Source organism: Ranitomeya variabilis, chromosome 3, assembly GCF_051348905.1.
Source record: "Ranitomeya variabilis isolate aRanVar5 chromosome 3, aRanVar5.hap1, whole genome shotgun sequence".
In the NCBI taxonomy this organism is placed as follows: Eukaryota; Metazoa; Chordata; class Amphibia; order Anura; family Dendrobatidae; genus Ranitomeya; species Ranitomeya variabilis.
In genome coordinates this window covers 453,182,722-453,200,167 of record NC_135234.1, presented here as the reverse complement: position 1 = coordinate 453,200,167, position 17,446 = coordinate 453,182,722, and the positions used below count along the sequence as shown (strand labels likewise).

The 17,446-nt window shown below is 42.7% G+C and overlaps 1 protein-coding gene across 1 annotated transcript in view; it reads right to left on the bottom strand.

Annotated features, from left to right (window-relative positions):
* Window positions 1-1,230: 1,230 nt before the first annotated feature.
* The window catches only part of LANCL3 (LanC like family member 3), a 60,059-nt gene continuing 43,843 nt past the window's right edge, over window positions 1,231-17,446 (bottom strand). The window contains exons 4-5 of the mRNA XM_077299657.1: window positions 12,218-12,425; window positions 1,231-4,169 (exon numbers count right to left, since the gene is read on the bottom strand). Of these exons, the coding sequence (XP_077155772.1) occupies window positions 4,010-4,169; window positions 12,218-12,425 (368 nt within the window). The 3' untranslated portion in view covers window positions 1,231-4,009. The remainder of the gene's footprint in view (window positions 4,170-12,217; window positions 12,426-17,446) is intronic.

Below are 17,446 nucleotides of genomic sequence, written 5' to 3'. Positions count from 1 at the left end.
CCATCGGATTCTCCACCAACCTGGTGCAGCACCCCTTACATTCTATGGGGGCTGCCACCTGCCTGCGTTACATTCTATGGGGGCTGCCACCTGCCTGCGTTACATTCTATGGGGGCTGCCACCTGCCTGCGTTACATTCTATGGGGGCTGTGCAGCATTATATTCTATGGGGCTGTGCTGTATTACATTCTATGGGGACTGAGCTGTAATGCTGGATACAGCAGTCAGCGGCGCAGCTGGATGACACCATTCAGCGCCGTGGGAGTGGAAGCTGCCGGCTGCTGCGAGGGAGCGCGGTGAAAGGTGTTTGTGTGTACTGATGGAGAAGGCAATGATGGGGGTGGGGTAACCATGTGTGGCCATTATACTGCACCCAGCATTGTGTGGGGCCATTATACTGTACCCAGCATTGTGTGGCCATTATACTATACCCAGCATCGTGTGGGGCCATTATACTGTACAAAGCATCATGTGGCGCCATTATACTGTATGGACCATCACGTGGGGCAAGTATACTGTACGCAGCATCATGTGGGGCCATTATACAGTATCGAGCATAATGTGGCCAATGGCCATTGTACAGTATGGAGCGTCGTGTGTGGCCATATTTTTTTGTTCATAATTATTGTTAACGAAACATTGTGATCAGAAGTGCTAAATGGGTGTGGTTGGGGCGTGGCTAGTTGTGAAATGGGTGTGGCCTAAAATTTGCCGCGGCGCGCTACGCGCGCCGCTGACTTTGTCCCTCTTTCCCTTCCCCTAAAGTTAGGAGGTATGACTACATGCCAAGAAAGATATTATCCCGGAGAGGTAATGCCGCTGTATGTTTATCTCTTGGATAGCCAAGGTTAAAGTGGTTGTCTGGCGTGAAAGTCTGCAATCACTCTATGTGAAATGCGGTCACTTGTGATATGCATACTCCTGGCCACATTCCGACTAGATAAGCGAGGCCTCGCTCAATGGAAACGTATTGAGAAAGGCCAGAAACACTGAGTCAGAATGTGGCCAGGAGTATGCCGTACATACCAGTGCTAAAACCAGAGAATCCACACAGCACACAGTGAGTGTGATGTGAGGATTTACAAGTCTGCAGTCACGCAGAGTGACTGCAGACTTGTAGGTTAAGACCGGACAACACCTTTAAATTCCCATGTTGAATTTTTGAGAAGATAGCTGTCCAGAAAACAACCTTCATAGGACATCAGCTCCATATAGTCATACAGCCTTGTGCATAAGCTGTGCAGCAACAGTTGGTATTTTATTATGAGCACCAATTAGTTCTTTGTCTCATTCTCATTTTCTCCATTCCGATAAGGCTTCTTTTACACTTGTTGTGATATTGGGGCCGCAAAAAACAGGCCGCAATAATTTCATAGTGCGCCGTATGGCCGTGAGGGCCGTATTTACGTCCGTAAAAAAAGATAGCGCCGGCTCGATATTTTTCACGGCTTACAGACACGGCCCCCATTGTAAATCAATGGGGCCGCAAAAACAATGGAGGTTGTTTTTGCGGTGCTCCGTGACTTCCAGTTTTGCAGACCGCCATTTTTTTCCAAATACTTTTGCTATAGTATTGGGAACACGAAAAACGGCAATCCGCAAGTTTTTTGCAGTTCGTTATTGTGGCAGACCGTAACAATTGTGGCAATACGGCCCGCAATAACGGGTCGCAAAAAACACGTTAAGTGTAAAAGAAGCCTAAGGCTACGTAATTTTGGCCCGTGTACATTCGTATGGAAAACAGACACCACAAGGACCCAATCTCGGCTGATGTGCTCATGCACATGGGCTATTTTCATGTGATGTACAGACAAGAGTAGAGCAGGTAAATAGCAAGCAGCTCCAGTATACATATAGATACATATACGCACACACTAATGAAAATGAGTCGTTTCTCTTGAATTGTGGTTCAGTAGAAACATTTAAAAAACAAACTAATATTAATGGCCTGGAAAAAATAGATGCGCCGTTCCAGCGTTGTTGGCACTCGCGTTTCCGGGGCTCACATGAGGTAGTCATGTCACATGACTGCTGCGCCCAATCAGCGCCGGCTTCACTGTGCCGGCCTTCGGATGTATTGAACATCAACAGGAAGTCAGGGCTGTGGCTGCTCTCTTACTTCCTCTTGATGTTTGATTTGTCAGAAGGCCGGCACAGTGACGCCAACGCTGATTGGGCATAGGGCTCACATCACAAAACCTCACGTGATCCCCAGGAATGCAAGTACTGACACCACCAGAACAGCGCTGGCACTGGAAGTGAGTATAGATGTTTTTACATTAACATAAGGAATGAGATGGGGTTGTCCAAATAGTGGACAACCCCAGAATCATACCAAAAATTTTGTCCACATCTGTATGTGTGTGTATGAATTTAGACCAAGGTCATATACACACTTCCGTTTTTTAAAGTACATGTATGGACCACTGCAGATCTTCTAACCTGAGCTATACAGCTCATTTATGACTGCAAGGCTGTAATGTTCTGGTCATGCGACCTGCTTCCAGTCTGTGCATTGTGGTCTATATGTGGGCCGCAAAACATAAAAGTGTGAATACTTCCTTAGTTGTAATTTCCAGCACTGTGCTACATGGTAGGAAACGGAGATCTGACTTGTTTCCTAATTCTAATTATCTAATATTGTATACACTGTCCCATGTCTGTTACTCACTACAGGCCTAACAACCCTCAGCTCCGACTTGTAATACCATTTACTAAATGATTTCTCATTTGCTTCCTTAGGTTATATTCCCACACTGGATTTGTTGCAGAAAGTTACGTGACTATTCCACTTCTATGAATTGGTCTCGCAGAACTGCATGTGCTGGCCCCATTTATATGAATGTAGCAGTGGCAGAAATGTTTGCTTGAAAACCTGCTTTATGTGAATGTATTCTTATCCATCCCAATGATCGGAAATCAGCAATGTCTGCAAAACAAACACTTAACTTAAACTATCCTACTGCTCATAAGAGATTGTATTGGTGTTATATGCTGACCTGAATTATTAAGACAACATGAAATATAAACCCAATATATTTATTTAATACAGTTATAGATCTAATTATACATAAGGGTCTATGACTATACTGCTTATTTGTTCCATGTTTCTTTAGCTTACTTCTGGTCTTTGGTTTGTGTGTGCATGTGCCATTTCAGAGACTGTACATAAAACTTAAAGAGTAATTGTTGTTTTAATTTTCATTTAATAAATCAATAGTACACATGAAAATAAGCAACTTTGTAACATATCTTTAAAAGAAAAATATGCTTCTTTCATTTGTGCATCTCTTGGCAGGAAAAGTGCAGTGGCAAAATTGTGCGCACATTTTTGCAGCGTTTTTGGTGCAGATTTTTCCCCACTCATTATGGGTGAAATTTGCAGCAAAAACGCTAAAAGAATTGACATTCTGCAGATTTAAATCTATCACAAATAAGCAACGTGTGCACGAGACTTCAAGATACTCACTCACTTATCTGGCATAAGGAAACCCTTCAGGTTTTGTGACAAATCCGCATTGAAAAAAAAAGCAGCAAAAACGCAAAGTGTGCACACAACCGAAAAGTTACGTTTTATTTAAAGTCTCTGAAATAAACATATTGCTGAAGGTAAAAAAAAAAATCTTATGTGAATTGTTCATCCACACAGACTGCAGAATAGTGTTTTGCTAGTATGCATGTGCTATTTAACCCCTCATATGTCTAGTGTTATTGGGGTACTTATTGCTCTCTTATACTCTGTGATTGTCTTGAACCCTAGACTGCAATTATGAAGTTAATAAAATATAGGTAAATGTTTGATGAGTGAGATAGTCTTTTCTATTTACTATACTGGTCCATTATGTTATGGAATGAAATAGTGCCATCATGTTGTATGTCAGGACAATAGCTTTTACACAGTATATTCACAAAAGTGGACGACCTTCTTTGATTTTCAGCACATAGATACCCTTGGAAATATAAATGCCAATGTAATTTAGGAGAACCTGAATAGCACTTCTGCAAGGACTTACACAAAGACACTGAAAAGTGGAAACTCAGCCTGGTTTGGCTGCAGTAAATCAACCAGAAAGCATACTGTCCCTGACAAACCTTCATAGAGACTGTAAAGGCTTTCAATAGTGCATGATCCCATTTTGAATTCCTCTGAAGACAGAAATTCTGCAAATCTAGAGAGAGAGATAAATATAGAGAATTACTAAGCCTAAATAGGAACCATTTCTAATACTGGCATAGAGTTTAGTATCTGAGCAAAGAACATTACTGTAGTGTAGCATGCACTGCGATCCTGACCATGAAATACAGGAACAGCCAGAGAATAAAAGCCCCTTGTACATTAGGCCTCTTTCACACTTACGTCTTTTTCCTCCCGTCGAAATCCGTCGCGTTTTTAAAAAAAACAGTATCCTGCAAATTTTTTTGCAGGATCCTGTTTTTTCCCATAGACTTGTATTAGTGACGGATTGTGACGGATGGCCATCCGTTTCATCCGTCGTGCACTGGATCCGTCGGAAAATAGCGGTCCGTCGGGCAGAGAAATCTCTCTCTCTCGTCTCCCCGGAAATTTCTTCTTTGAAATTCATGCAGCAACGCATCCGTCAAAACACTGGATGCGTTGCACACATTTTTCACTATTTTCACGTCCGTCGATATGTCACAACAACGCATTACGACCCTTGCCAGCAGACAGAAGTGTGAAAGAGGCCTTAGATAACTGTCAGCCAAAAGAACCTTCAGCTCGGCCAAACATTCATTTGTGTTCAAAGAGTAGAGTGACGGAAACCTCCGGCAAACAGCTCTGGCAGCAGCTTATTTCATGAATAAAAAAAGGGGTCGGGCATTAAAATTCAAACTGTTGGTTGCTTACCGCATCTCCCACCCACCATTTTGCAGGGGAGGGTCAGGAGGCTGATTAGACTTTTTTTTTTTGCCGTATAAGAGTCTTAACCTATCATGTGAATTGCAAGGTTAAAAAAAAAATTTGCAAACTAAACCTACAGTTGTGCTCAAAAGTTTCCATACCCCGGCAGAATTTTTGCTTTCTTGGCCTTTTCAGAAAATATGAATTATACAGTGCCTTGCGAAAGTATTCGGCCCCTTGGAACTTTTCAACCTTTTCCCACATATCATGCTTCAACCATAAAGATGCCAAATGTAAATTTTTGGTGAAGAATCAACAACAAGTGGAACAAAATTGTGAAGTTGAACGAAATTTATTGGTTATTTTACATTTTTGTGGAAATTCAAAAACTGAAAAGTGGGGCGTGCAATATTATTCGGCCCCTTTAACTTTGTTGCGCACCTTTTGCTGCGATTACAGCTGCAAGTCGCTTGGGGTTATTTCTCTATCAGTTTTTAACATCGAGAGACTGAAATTTTTGCCCATTCTTCCTTGGCAAACAGCTCGAGCTCAGTGAGGTTTGATGGAGATCGTTTGTGAACAGCAGTTTTCAGCTCTTTCCACAGATTCTCGACTGGATTGAGGTCTGGACTTTGACTTGGCCATTCTAACACCTGGATACGTTTATTTGTGAATCATTCCATTGTAGATTTTGCTTTGTTTGGGATCATTGTCTTGTTGGAAGACAAATCTCTGTCCCAGTCTCAGGTCTTTTGCAGACTCCAACAGGTTTTTTTCCAGAATGGGCCTGTATTTGGCTCCATCCATCTTCCCATCAATTTTAACCATCTTCCCTGTCCCTGCTGAAGAAAAGCAGGCCCAAACCATGATGCTGCCACCACCATGTTTGACAGTGGGGATGGTGTGTTCAGGGTGATAAGCTGTGTTGCCTTTATGCCAAACATATCGTTTTCATATTCGATTTTGGTTTCATCTGACCAGAGCACCTTCTTCCACATGTTTGGTGTGTCTCCCAGGAGGCTTGTTGCAAAATTTAAACAACAGTTTTTATGGATATGTTTGAGAAATGGATTTCTTCTTGCCACTCTTCCATAAAGGCCAGATTTGTGCAGTGTACGACTGATTGTTGTCCTATCGACAGACTGTCCACCTCAGCTGTAGATCTCTGCAGTTCATCCAGAGTGATCATGGGCCTCTTGGCTGCATCTCTGATCAGTCTTCTCCTTGTTTGAGATGAAAGTTTAGAGGGACGGCCGGGTCTTGGTAGATTTGCAGTGGTAGGATACTCCTTCCATTTCAATATGATCGCTTGCACAGTGCTCCTTGGGATGTTTAAAGTTTTGGAAATCATTTTGTATCCAAATCCGGCTTTAAACTGCTCCACAACAGTATCACGGACCTGCCTGTTGTGTTCCTTGGTCTTCATGATGCTCTCTGTGCTTCAAACAGACCCCTGAGACTATCACAGAGCAGGTGCATTTATACGGAGACTTGATTACACACAGGTGGATTATATTTATCATCATTAGGCATTTAGGACAACATTGGATCATTCAGAGATCCACAATGAACTTCTGGAGTGAGTTTGATGCACTGAAAGTAAAGGGGCCGAATAATATTGCACGCCCCACTTTTCAGTTTTTGAATTTCCACAAAAATTTAAAATAACTAATACATTTCGTTCAACTTCACAATTGTGTTCCACTTGTTGTTGATTCTTCACCAAAAATTTACATTTGGCATCTTTATGCATGTCTCATCTGCTGCATTAGAATTAATGGTATAGCTTCCCACCTCTGCTTGCTGTCCATGTCTCATCTGCTGCATTAGAATTAATGGTATAGCTTCCCACCTCTGCTTGCTGTCCATGTCTCATCTGCTGCATTAGAATTAATGGTATAGCTTCCCACCTCTGCTTGCTGTCCATGTCTCATCTGCCACTATACCATCTAGCAACTTATTTTAATGTGCCTGCGTAATGTTTGGTATAATTCATTGGTTGTATTGTAGGATGTACTCACTGTTTGATGTATATCAATTACTGTGGCCACTCTAGATACAATCAGGTGAAGGTGTTATAGCATGTTGCCAGCTACAATGCCTTTGATCATTTAACCACCCCCTGGTGTGCTGGCCCCAGCTGCCAAATTATCCCCACCCTGGTCCCATAATCCATCTCTTCTGACCCATCACTGGACTATAAATGTAGAACCATCCTTAGGGGGGCACGCTAGTGGGGGTGCACGCGTCACATAAGCAAAGCGTCACGGAAGATAAGCGTCGTGATACCGCAGTTATTCCATGGCAGTTAGTCAGGGCAGGAGTCAGGTAACCCACACTCTGTTTTCCCTTCTCACCATGTGCTTTATTCCTATCCTCCTCTGCTCCCTTGCAATCCACATTCACCGCCCAATCCCCCCTCCACCACGACTCATACACATCAGCTCCTCACTGCTTCCCTCTCCCATGTACAGCTCCCATGCACTTCTCACCTTCCTGAAAAACCTCAGCCCATCCTTACCCAAACACACTGCACAAAAAAACTACAAACATTTCAAAAAACTACTTGCTTTTTATCTTGTTACTCCTACTGATTTCGGGGGACATATCCCCCAACCCCGGTCCCCCATCCCCCAACCTCAACTGCTACCCTATCTCATATCAAAACCATACTAACCTTATTAATATTACTTGCACTCCCTCACCTCTCCCTTTCAATTGTGCCCTTTGGAATCCACGGTCTGTATGTAACAAGCTCCCTTTCCTGCACAACTACTTTCTGAACAACTCTCTCAATCTGTTGGCCCTCACTGAAACCTGGATCCAAGACTCTGACACTGTCTCCCCTGCTGCCATTTCCCATGGTGGCTTACAATTCTCCCATTCCCCAAGACCCACTAACAGACCTGGTGGTGGAGTCGGCATACTCTTGTCCCCCCAATGCACGTTCCAGGTTATACCCCCAGTTTCTTCACTTTCATTCCCTTCTTTTGAGGTCCACACCATCAGGCTCTTCCGTCCCCTCTCCCTCAGAGCAGCGGTCATATACCGGCCCCCAGGCTCACCTACCCACTTCCTGGACGACTTCTCAGCCTGGCTGCCGCACTTCATGTCCTCAGAATTACCAACCCTTATCCTGGGAGACTTCAACATTCCCATTAACAGCCCCACATCCACATCTGCATCCCAGCTTCTATCACTAACCACTTCTCTCGGCCTCTCACAGCTCTCAACCTCTGAAACACACAAAGACGGTAACACCCTGGACCTGGTCTTTGTCCGGCTCTGTTCAATTCCCCACCTAGATAACTCACCACTTCCCCTCTCTGACCACAACATTCTCTCCTTCACACTCACAATTCCTCGCCCACCCCAGCACTCTCCTACCTACCACACATTCAGAAATCTACATGCTATTAATCCTCACACACTTTCAGACTCCTTACACTCATCACTGTCCCCAGTCTCCTCTTGTTCCTGTCCTGATCTGGCTGTACATCACTACAACGACACTCTTAGAAGCACCCTAGACCAAGTAGCTCCCCTCACCTTCAGAACCTCCAAACACAGAGTGAAACAGCCCTGGCTCACATCGCAAACCCGATTTCTCCAGCGATGCTCCAGGTGTGCTGAACGCTTATGGAGGAAAACTCGCACCCCAGAAGACTTCTTGCACTTCAAATTTATGTTAAGGACCTATAACTCTGCCCTTCACCTTGCCAAACAGACCTACTTCACCACCCTGATCTCCTCACTATCCAACAACCCCAAGAAACTTTTTGACACATTTCACTCCCTCCTCAGGCCAAAAGCACAAGACCCTATCACAGACATTTGTGCTGATGACCTGGCCTCCCACTTTATAGAGAAAATAGATAACATCCGTCAGGAAATCCGCTCCCAGACACCAAGTGCAATGACTCCCATTCCTCCCTGCATCTCCCCTGGCTCACTCTCCACATTCGATCCCATCACAGAAGAAGAAGTCTCCAAGCTCCTCTCCTCTTCTCGTCCGACTACATGCACCACCGACCCCATTCCCTCACACCTCCTCCAGTCTCTCTCTCCAGTCGTCACAACTCACCTAACTGCAATCTTTAATCTCTCCCTCTCCTCTGGCATTTTCCCCTCCTCCTTCAAACACTCTATCATTACTCCATTACTAAAAAAACCCACCCTTGACCCATCATGCGCAAACAACTACAGACCGGTCTCCAATCTACCCTTCATCTCAAAACTCCTGGAGCGCCTAGTCTACTCCCGCCTTACCTGTTACCTCTCCACTCATTCCCTCCTAGACCCTTCACAGTCCGGGTTCCGCCCCCTACATTCAACAGAAACTGCACTCATCAAGGTGACCAATGACCTTCTGACAGCAAAATGTAACGGTGACCACTCTCTGCTCATTCTCCTCGATCTTTCTGCAGCTTTCGACACTGTTGACCACCCTCTCCTACTCTCTAGGCTCCAGTCACTAGGCATTAAGGACACTGCTCTCTCCTGGTTCTCTTCCTATCTTTCTGACCGCTCCTTCAGTGTTCTGTTCTCCGGCTCCACTTCATCTCCTCTTCCTCTCACTGTCGGGGTACCTCAGGGCTCAGTCCTTGGCCCCCTTCTCTTCTCCCTCTACACGGCCCCAATTGGACAGACCATCAGCAGATTTGGCTTTCAGTACCATCTTTACGCTGATGACACACAACTATACACGTCAGCCCCTGACCTTACCCCCGCTGTACTACAGAACGCCACTGACTGTCTGTCTGCAGTCTCTAACATCATGTCCGCTCTCTATCTGAAGCTCAACCTCTCCAAAACTGAACTTCTTCTGCTCCTGCCTTCTACTAACCTCCCTAAATCTGACATTTCCCTCTCCGTGGGTGGCACCATAATAACACCTAGGCAGCAGGCACGCTGTCTGGGTGTCATGTTTGACTCCGATCTCTCCTTCACCTCCCACATACAATCTCTTGCCCGCTCGTGCCGCTTACACCTAAAGAACATCTCTAGAATCCGCCCTTTTCTCACCATGGAGACAACAAAAACTCTCACTGTCGCCCTAATCCACTCCCGCCTGGACTACTGTAACTCTCTTTTAATTGGCCTCCCCCTCACGCGACTTTCCCCTCTCCAGTCTATCCTTAATGCAGCAGCCAGGGTCGTCCATCTGGCTAATCGTTACTCGGACGTGTCCGCTCTTCGCCAGTCATTACACTGGCTGCCCATTCATTACAGGATACAATTCAAAGTACTTGTTCTCACCCACAAAGCTCTCCACAGTGCGGCACCCCCTTACATCTCCTCCCTCATTTCTGTCTATCGGCCTAGCCGACCGCTGCGCTCTGCAAACGACTTTCGACTAACCTCTGCACTAATCCGTACCTCCCACTCCCGACTCCAAGACTTCTCCCGTGCTGCGCCAATCCTCTGGAATGCTCTACCCCAAGATATTAGGACCATCCACAACTTGCATAGCTTTAGGCGCTCACTCAAAACTCATTTGTTCAGAGCGGCCTATCACGTTCCCTAATCAGTCATTTTATGTTTGTGTGTGTGTGTAGCCCATTCACTATCTCATCTACCCCCCACCCCCTGAAGATGGCTGGACCATCATTGTAAATACATCATTGTAAATACACACCTGTACTTTGTATCTCCCCACCTCATTGTAGATTGTAAGCTCTCACAAGCAGGGTCGTCTTATTTTGCTTTATTGCTGTATTGTTAACATTGTTACCTATGACTGTTGTGTTTGAAACTGTTAAACTGTAAAGCGCTGCGGAATATGTTGGCGCTATATAAATAAAGATTATTATTATTATTATTATTATTTATGCTGTACAGATGCTTGAAGCATGATATGTGGGAAAAGGTTGAAAAGTTCCAGGGGGCCGAATACTTTCGCAAGGCACTGTAACACCAAAACTTTTTCTCCACTCATGGTTAGTGGTTGGGTGAAGTCCTTTATTATCAAACTACCGTGTTTTCTTTTTTTAAATCATAATGACAACCCAAAACATCCAAATGACCCTGATCAAATGTTCACATACCCCATTTCTTAATACCGTGTATTGCCCCCTCTAACATCAATGACAGCTTGAAGTCTTTTGTGGCAGTTGTGGGTGAAGTTCTTTATTTTCTCAGATGGTTTCCTGTGCTTTTGTAGCTCACACATCCCCAAAAAATCAGTGATTCACCTCAGTGCTTTACAGTAGGAATGGTGTTCCTTTAATCAAAGGTCTTGTTGACCTCTTTCCAAATATAACGTTTATAGATGTGGACAAAAAGTTAAATTTTGGTCTCATCACTCCAAATTACCTTGTTCCAGAAGTTTTGAGGCTTGTCCCTGTGCTGTTTTGTGTATTGTAGGCGAGATACTTTGTGGCAATTGCGCAGTAATGGCTTTCTTCTGGCGACTCGACCATGCAGCCTATTTTTTCTTCAAGTGCCTCCTTATTGTGCATATTGAAACAGCCACACCGCTAGTTTTCAGAGAGTCCTGTATTTCAGCTGATGTCATTTGTGGGTTTTTCTTTGCATCCCAAACAATTTTCCTGGCAGTTGTGGATGACATTTTTGTTGGTCTACCTGACCGTAGTTTTGTTTTTACAGAGCCCCTGATTTTCCATTTGTTAATCACTGTTTGAACGCTGCGGACAGGCATTATCAATTCCTTGGATATCCTTTTGTATCCCTTTCCTGTTTTATACAGTTCAAATACCTTTTCCCGTAGATCCATTTACAATTCTTTTGCTTTCCACATGACTTACAATCCAGAAATGTCAATGGCTGCAAGAGTCTGTCTGGATCCCAGAAACTCACTCAGCTTTTATGCACAAACAATGATTACAAGCAAACAGGTCACAGTTAAGGATGTTACCTTTAGTAGCCATTCAAACCTATTTGTGTCAACTTCTGTGCATGTTATCGGGCCAAAATCAACAGGGTATGTGAACTTTTGAACAGGGCCATTTGGATGTTTTGGGTTGTCATTATGATTTAAAAAGAGAAAACACAGTAGTTTGACAATAAATGGCTTCACCCAACCACTAATCATGAGTGGAGAAAAAGTTTTGGTGTTATCATTCCTATTCTCTGAAAAAAGGCCAAGAAAGCAAAAATTCTGCCTTGTATGTAAACTTTTGAGCACAACTGTATTTTTTGGAATAATACAAGGCCTTCTTATATACCTAATTATAGCAATAAAGAGAATAGAGGGATCTATATACTCTATGGATTAAATATATCTTTATTCCCTTTCATGCCTTCTGCACCAAATTCAAGTAAATCAAATTTCCAAAATGATTAACTTCCCATAAAGTCAAGGAAATCACAAAAATGAACCGCCATGTCACTAACTTCTGGGCTCTGTAGATGTACTTGGAGTTGCCTGTAAGTCTGTAAAGTAGGAGAAACACATAGGCACTGCCAGCAACTCCATGACAGATCCCAGGTCCTTTCTTCAGCAGGCCCTTCTGCCAGGTCAGCTCTCCACAGCGGATACAAGTGTCCAGGTAGCATGGCTTCTTTGACAATAAATATGCTTTTGCAAAAAGATAGGCAATACCTGTAAATATAAGGGCATAACATTGTAGATGGAGTATCAGACGGAAAGTGAACAGATGGAGAAAGAACACAGAGCGATATATCAGAGATTGCTGCATATGGGAAGGAACTCTTAAGGTTCTTGGCAAAACTACAAAAAAATCTAAACATTACAAGGCATTTTAGGTCCGATCACAAGAAAAAGCCATGTAATATTTAGTTCATGTTCCCAGGATGGGTTTTTGGTGAGTTTTTGACACTGCATATCTTCCCTGCACCAAAAACACAGCATCTTACTGTTCCAGAAAAGTGAATGGGATTTATAGACATCTCCTGTACACTGGTATGATGAGTTATGGGCAGATAGTCTCCATGCCAGATTTTTATTAATGACTCATTATGGATCTATATACGGATTTACGTTACTGCTTTGTAAATGAGCCTTAGCAGAGAGTCTCACAGGGGAGTTTAACTTGGACGAGGATCGCAACACAATGCTTGGACTGGTTGTCAGTTGCATAGAAATACATGCTGTTATGCTCCTGTTTGGAGAGCCGTCGGCCAGTCCGAGCATTGTGCTGCGATCCTCATCTGAGCTATACAGACTCTTCCATTAATAAGGGACCGAAAACTCTCAGATGATACATTGCATCATCGAGGGCTGCATTCACTAGGATTTTTGATAAATGCTTTCGTGTATCCCCTGATGGGATCTAATACAAACTTAAATCCGCAGCTTACTATTCTTAACCTTTTCTAAATTATCAAATACTGTAACTTGTCTGTCTTTTTGTATGTGCAAACAAAATGAGTCTATACATCTAGAACTTTGCCAACTTTCATTCATTTATCTTTTGATTTTACATAGGCTGAAGATGCAGATTTAAGTAGCGGACACAATGAAACTCCACATATAGGATGTCCAGTCATTTCCCTAATACTATTACTAAAGCATTTATAATAATAATAATTTTATTAATATAGCGCCAACATATTCCGCAGCACTTTACATTATAGAGGGGATTTGTACAGACAATAGACATTACAGCATAACAATAATTACAGTTCAAAACAGATACCAAGAGGAATGAGGGCCCTGCTCCCAAGCTTACAGACTATGAGGAAAAAGCATTTAGATTTTTTTTGCAGTGGTATTTAAGAGGGGCATCTGTCGTGAAAGGAATGACCCCAATACTGATGGATGCTTATTACTATTAGCCCCACGGTATACAGTACAGACCAAAAGTTTGGACACACCTTCTCATCTAAACATTTTTCTGTATTTTCATGACTATGAAAATTGTAAATTCACACTGAATGCGTTAAAACTATGAATTAACACATGTGGAATTATATACTTAACAAAAAAGTGTGAAAAACTGAAAATATGTCTTATATTCTAGGTTCTTCAAAGTAGCCACACCTTTTGCTTTGATGACTGCTTTGCACACTCTTGGCATTCTCTCGATGAGCTTCAAGAGGTAGTCACTGGGAATGGTTTTCAATTCACAGGTGTGCCCTGTCAGGTTTAATAAGTGGGATTTCTTGCCTTACAAATGGGGTTGAGACAATCAGCTGTGTTGAGCAGAAGTCTGGTGGATACACAGCTGATAGTCCTACTGAATAGACTGTTAGAATTTGTATTATGGCAAGGAAAAAAGCAGCTAAGTAAAGAAAAACGAGTGGCCATCATTACTTTAAGAAATGAAGGTCAGTCAGTCCGAAAAATTGGGAAAACTTTGAAAGTGTCCCCAAGTGCAGTTGCAAAAACCATGAAGCACTACTAAAAAACTGTCTCACATAATGACCGCACCAGGAAAGGAAGACCAAGAGTCACCTCTGCTTCTGAGGATAAGTTTATCCGAGCCACCAGCCTCAGAAATCACAGGTTAACAGCAGCTCAGATTAGAGACCAGGTCAATGCCACACAGAGTTCTAGCAGCAGACACATCTCTACAACAATTGTTAAGAGGAGACTTTGTGCAGCAGGCCTTCATGGTAAAATAGCTGCTAGGAAACCACTGCTAAGGACAGGCAACAAGTACAAGAGACTTGTTTGGGCTAAAGAACACAAGGAATGGACATTAGACCAGTGGAAATCTGTGCTTTGGTCTGATGAGTCTAAAGTTGAGATCTTTGGTTCCAACCACCGTGTCTTTGTGCGAAGCAGAAAAGGTGAACGGATGGACTCTACATGCCTGGTTGCCACGGTGAAGCATGGAGGAGGAGGTGTGATGGTGTGGGGGTGCTTTGCTTGTGACACTGTTGGGGATTTATTCAAAATTGAAGGCATACTGAACCAGCATGGCTACCACAGCATCTTGCAGTGGCATGCTATTCCATCCGGTTTGAGTTTAGTTGGCCCATCATTTACTTTTCAACAGGACAATGACCCCAAACACACCTCCAGGCTGTGTAAGGGCTATTTGACCAAGAAGGAGAGTGATGGGGTGCTATGCCAGATGACCTGGCCTCCACAGTCACCATGCCTGAACCCAATCGAGATGGTTTGGGGTGAGCTGGACCGCAGAGTGAAGGCAAAAGGGCTAACAAGTGCTAAGCATCTCTGGGAACTGCTTCAAGATTGTTGGAAGACCATTCCCAGTAACTACCTCTTGAAGCTCATCAAGAGAATGCCAAGAGTGTGCAAAGCAGTCATCAAAGCAAAAGGTGGCTACTTTGAAGAACCTAGAATATAAGACATATTTTCAGTTGTTTCACACTTTTTTGTTAAGTATATAATTCCACATGTGTTAATTCATAGTTTTGATGCCTTCAGTGTGAATGTACAATTTTCATAGTCATGAAAATACAGAAAAATCTTTAAATGAGAAGGTGTGTCCAAACTTTTGGTCTGTACTGTATATTCAGAAGTACAGGGCATGCCCTTGATTTGGGGCCCAGCTATTGCTCCCTGCCATGTGTATGAGGCTTTACAATTACGTTCATTTACAGAATATTATCTTGTCTTACTGGCAAGAAACAGGTTCATTGGGAAACAGAGCGTAACGACACATCTAATTGTTCTATTGTTGAGCCTTGATAGGGCTTAATTGGCACAATATGCGGGTTGGACATGTAATGAGATTAACTCCTTCATTGCTAGTAATCATATCTGTAATTTCAATTAATTCAAAGCAGAAGCTTTTAGGCCAAAACAGATTATTTTATGATAACTTTAACCAATGAGATAGTGGTTACTATACTTTAATAGCTGACAATAATTACAATGTTGCTAATCTACATATTTTAATTTTCAGTGCGGATAAGAAATCTTCCGGAAATCCATAGAAGGGTTCACTTCTGCCCTACAATCACCTTTGTATACTACACTCCTTACGGGTTACTTTACAACTCTGATTTGACTTTAAAAAAAAAAAGAAATATCCAAATTGCAGCCAGGACACGTGCCTCATGTGAGATGCCAATAGCTTAGGCCTCATTCAGACAGCGTTTTTTTTTCAAACATTTTTAAAGGACCACATTTCATCAGGGTGTGGTCCATTTTTCATTTTTTACCATGAGATTTTCATCATTTTTTTTCCATATGCGAATTTTTCTCAAGCTTCTATCAAAGGACACACTTCGCTTTCAATATTTTTCACGGACCCTACACTTGAATCGGTGCATTTGATCCATGACATTTGCAGCAGGTCATAACAACTAAAAGGGTGCTCTAAATACCAAAGAAGTTTGTTATGAAGGGGTGGAATTATTCTGAAACTGCAGTAGTCATTAAAAAAAGGCAATTTGTTGAATGTGAAGAAAACACTTGTTATATTATATTATTTGTGTTGATCTATTTAAATTGTTTTTACTTCATTGGTTTATTTGCTCACGGGATAATAATGCGGAGCCGCATGAAGTTGTGCCCCCAGAGAATTCTGGGAGTAATACCCCCTTGGTAAACACCATAAAGATCAGCACTGAATAAAAATTCCCATATTTCTGGAATTGTATGACAGATTTAAAAAAAAAAAAATTAGAAAAAAAGACAGCTTACTCAAATAAGAGCAAAAATTGGTCACTTTTCACCTTGTGACCGGTCCTCTTGAAAACTAAAATGGTTCCACCTTAATAGGAAATAGGATTTGACCATCACTGCTCCTCCTTACACTGCACTGTATCACCTGCCAGTCCCCAAGTTTTCTCTTCTGGAAGGGGCCTCACATGACCACTGCAGCTAATCAGCAGTTGCTGATAGACTGCAGCCTTTACATCCTTCCAAGCTAAGTCACAAATGGTTTATTTCAGCTCGAACCAAATGTGAAGGTTGCAGCTGATCAGGACCACTGATTAGCTGCAGTGGTGAACTTTTTTCTTTTTTTCTCATCACCCTGAGCCTATTTAGATGTAATATGTTTTAAAGTAGTGGTGAAGCCTTTTAATATTTTGTCATTGAGAGCACTATAGAAGACCTGAGGAAGCTAGCTCTAGCATAGATTTACGGCAAGTCTAGACAAGCATAATGTCGATCTATATGACGTCCTTGTGGGCAATGAACTGCACATGACAGCACATACACCACTGTGAGTGAATGGCCAGATCACGTGTTGGTTTTCCGGGTGGACCAAGGCTTCTACTGTAAAAAAACAACAACCAACAGCACCGAAGTGTTAGGATGCACGCTCCAAAGTCCAAGGATCCAATTTGGACAATACTCACAAATGTAGAAAAAGGAAGCAGCATCCGTTCCAGGTGAAAAAAATATAAAGATTCTTTATTCTGCCATAGTCACATACAACGTTTCGGCCATGTTGGCCTTTATCAAGTATACAATGCATAACACCTGACCACCTTAAATAGTGTGGAGCCTGAACAAGCCCCAATCACTAACAGAGGGCGGCCCTAATATATTTACATAAATAAGTACAAAAAAGTGCAAAAGACCACACAAAATACAGTTTTAAAACCAAAATGTAATCAGTACATCGATACCACATCATATAATATAATAAATTCTCTACAATAGGAAAGGGATAATCCGCTGTTCAGGCCACAGACCAATCACGGCATTGCTGTTCCAGTTGTCATAGTAACCGC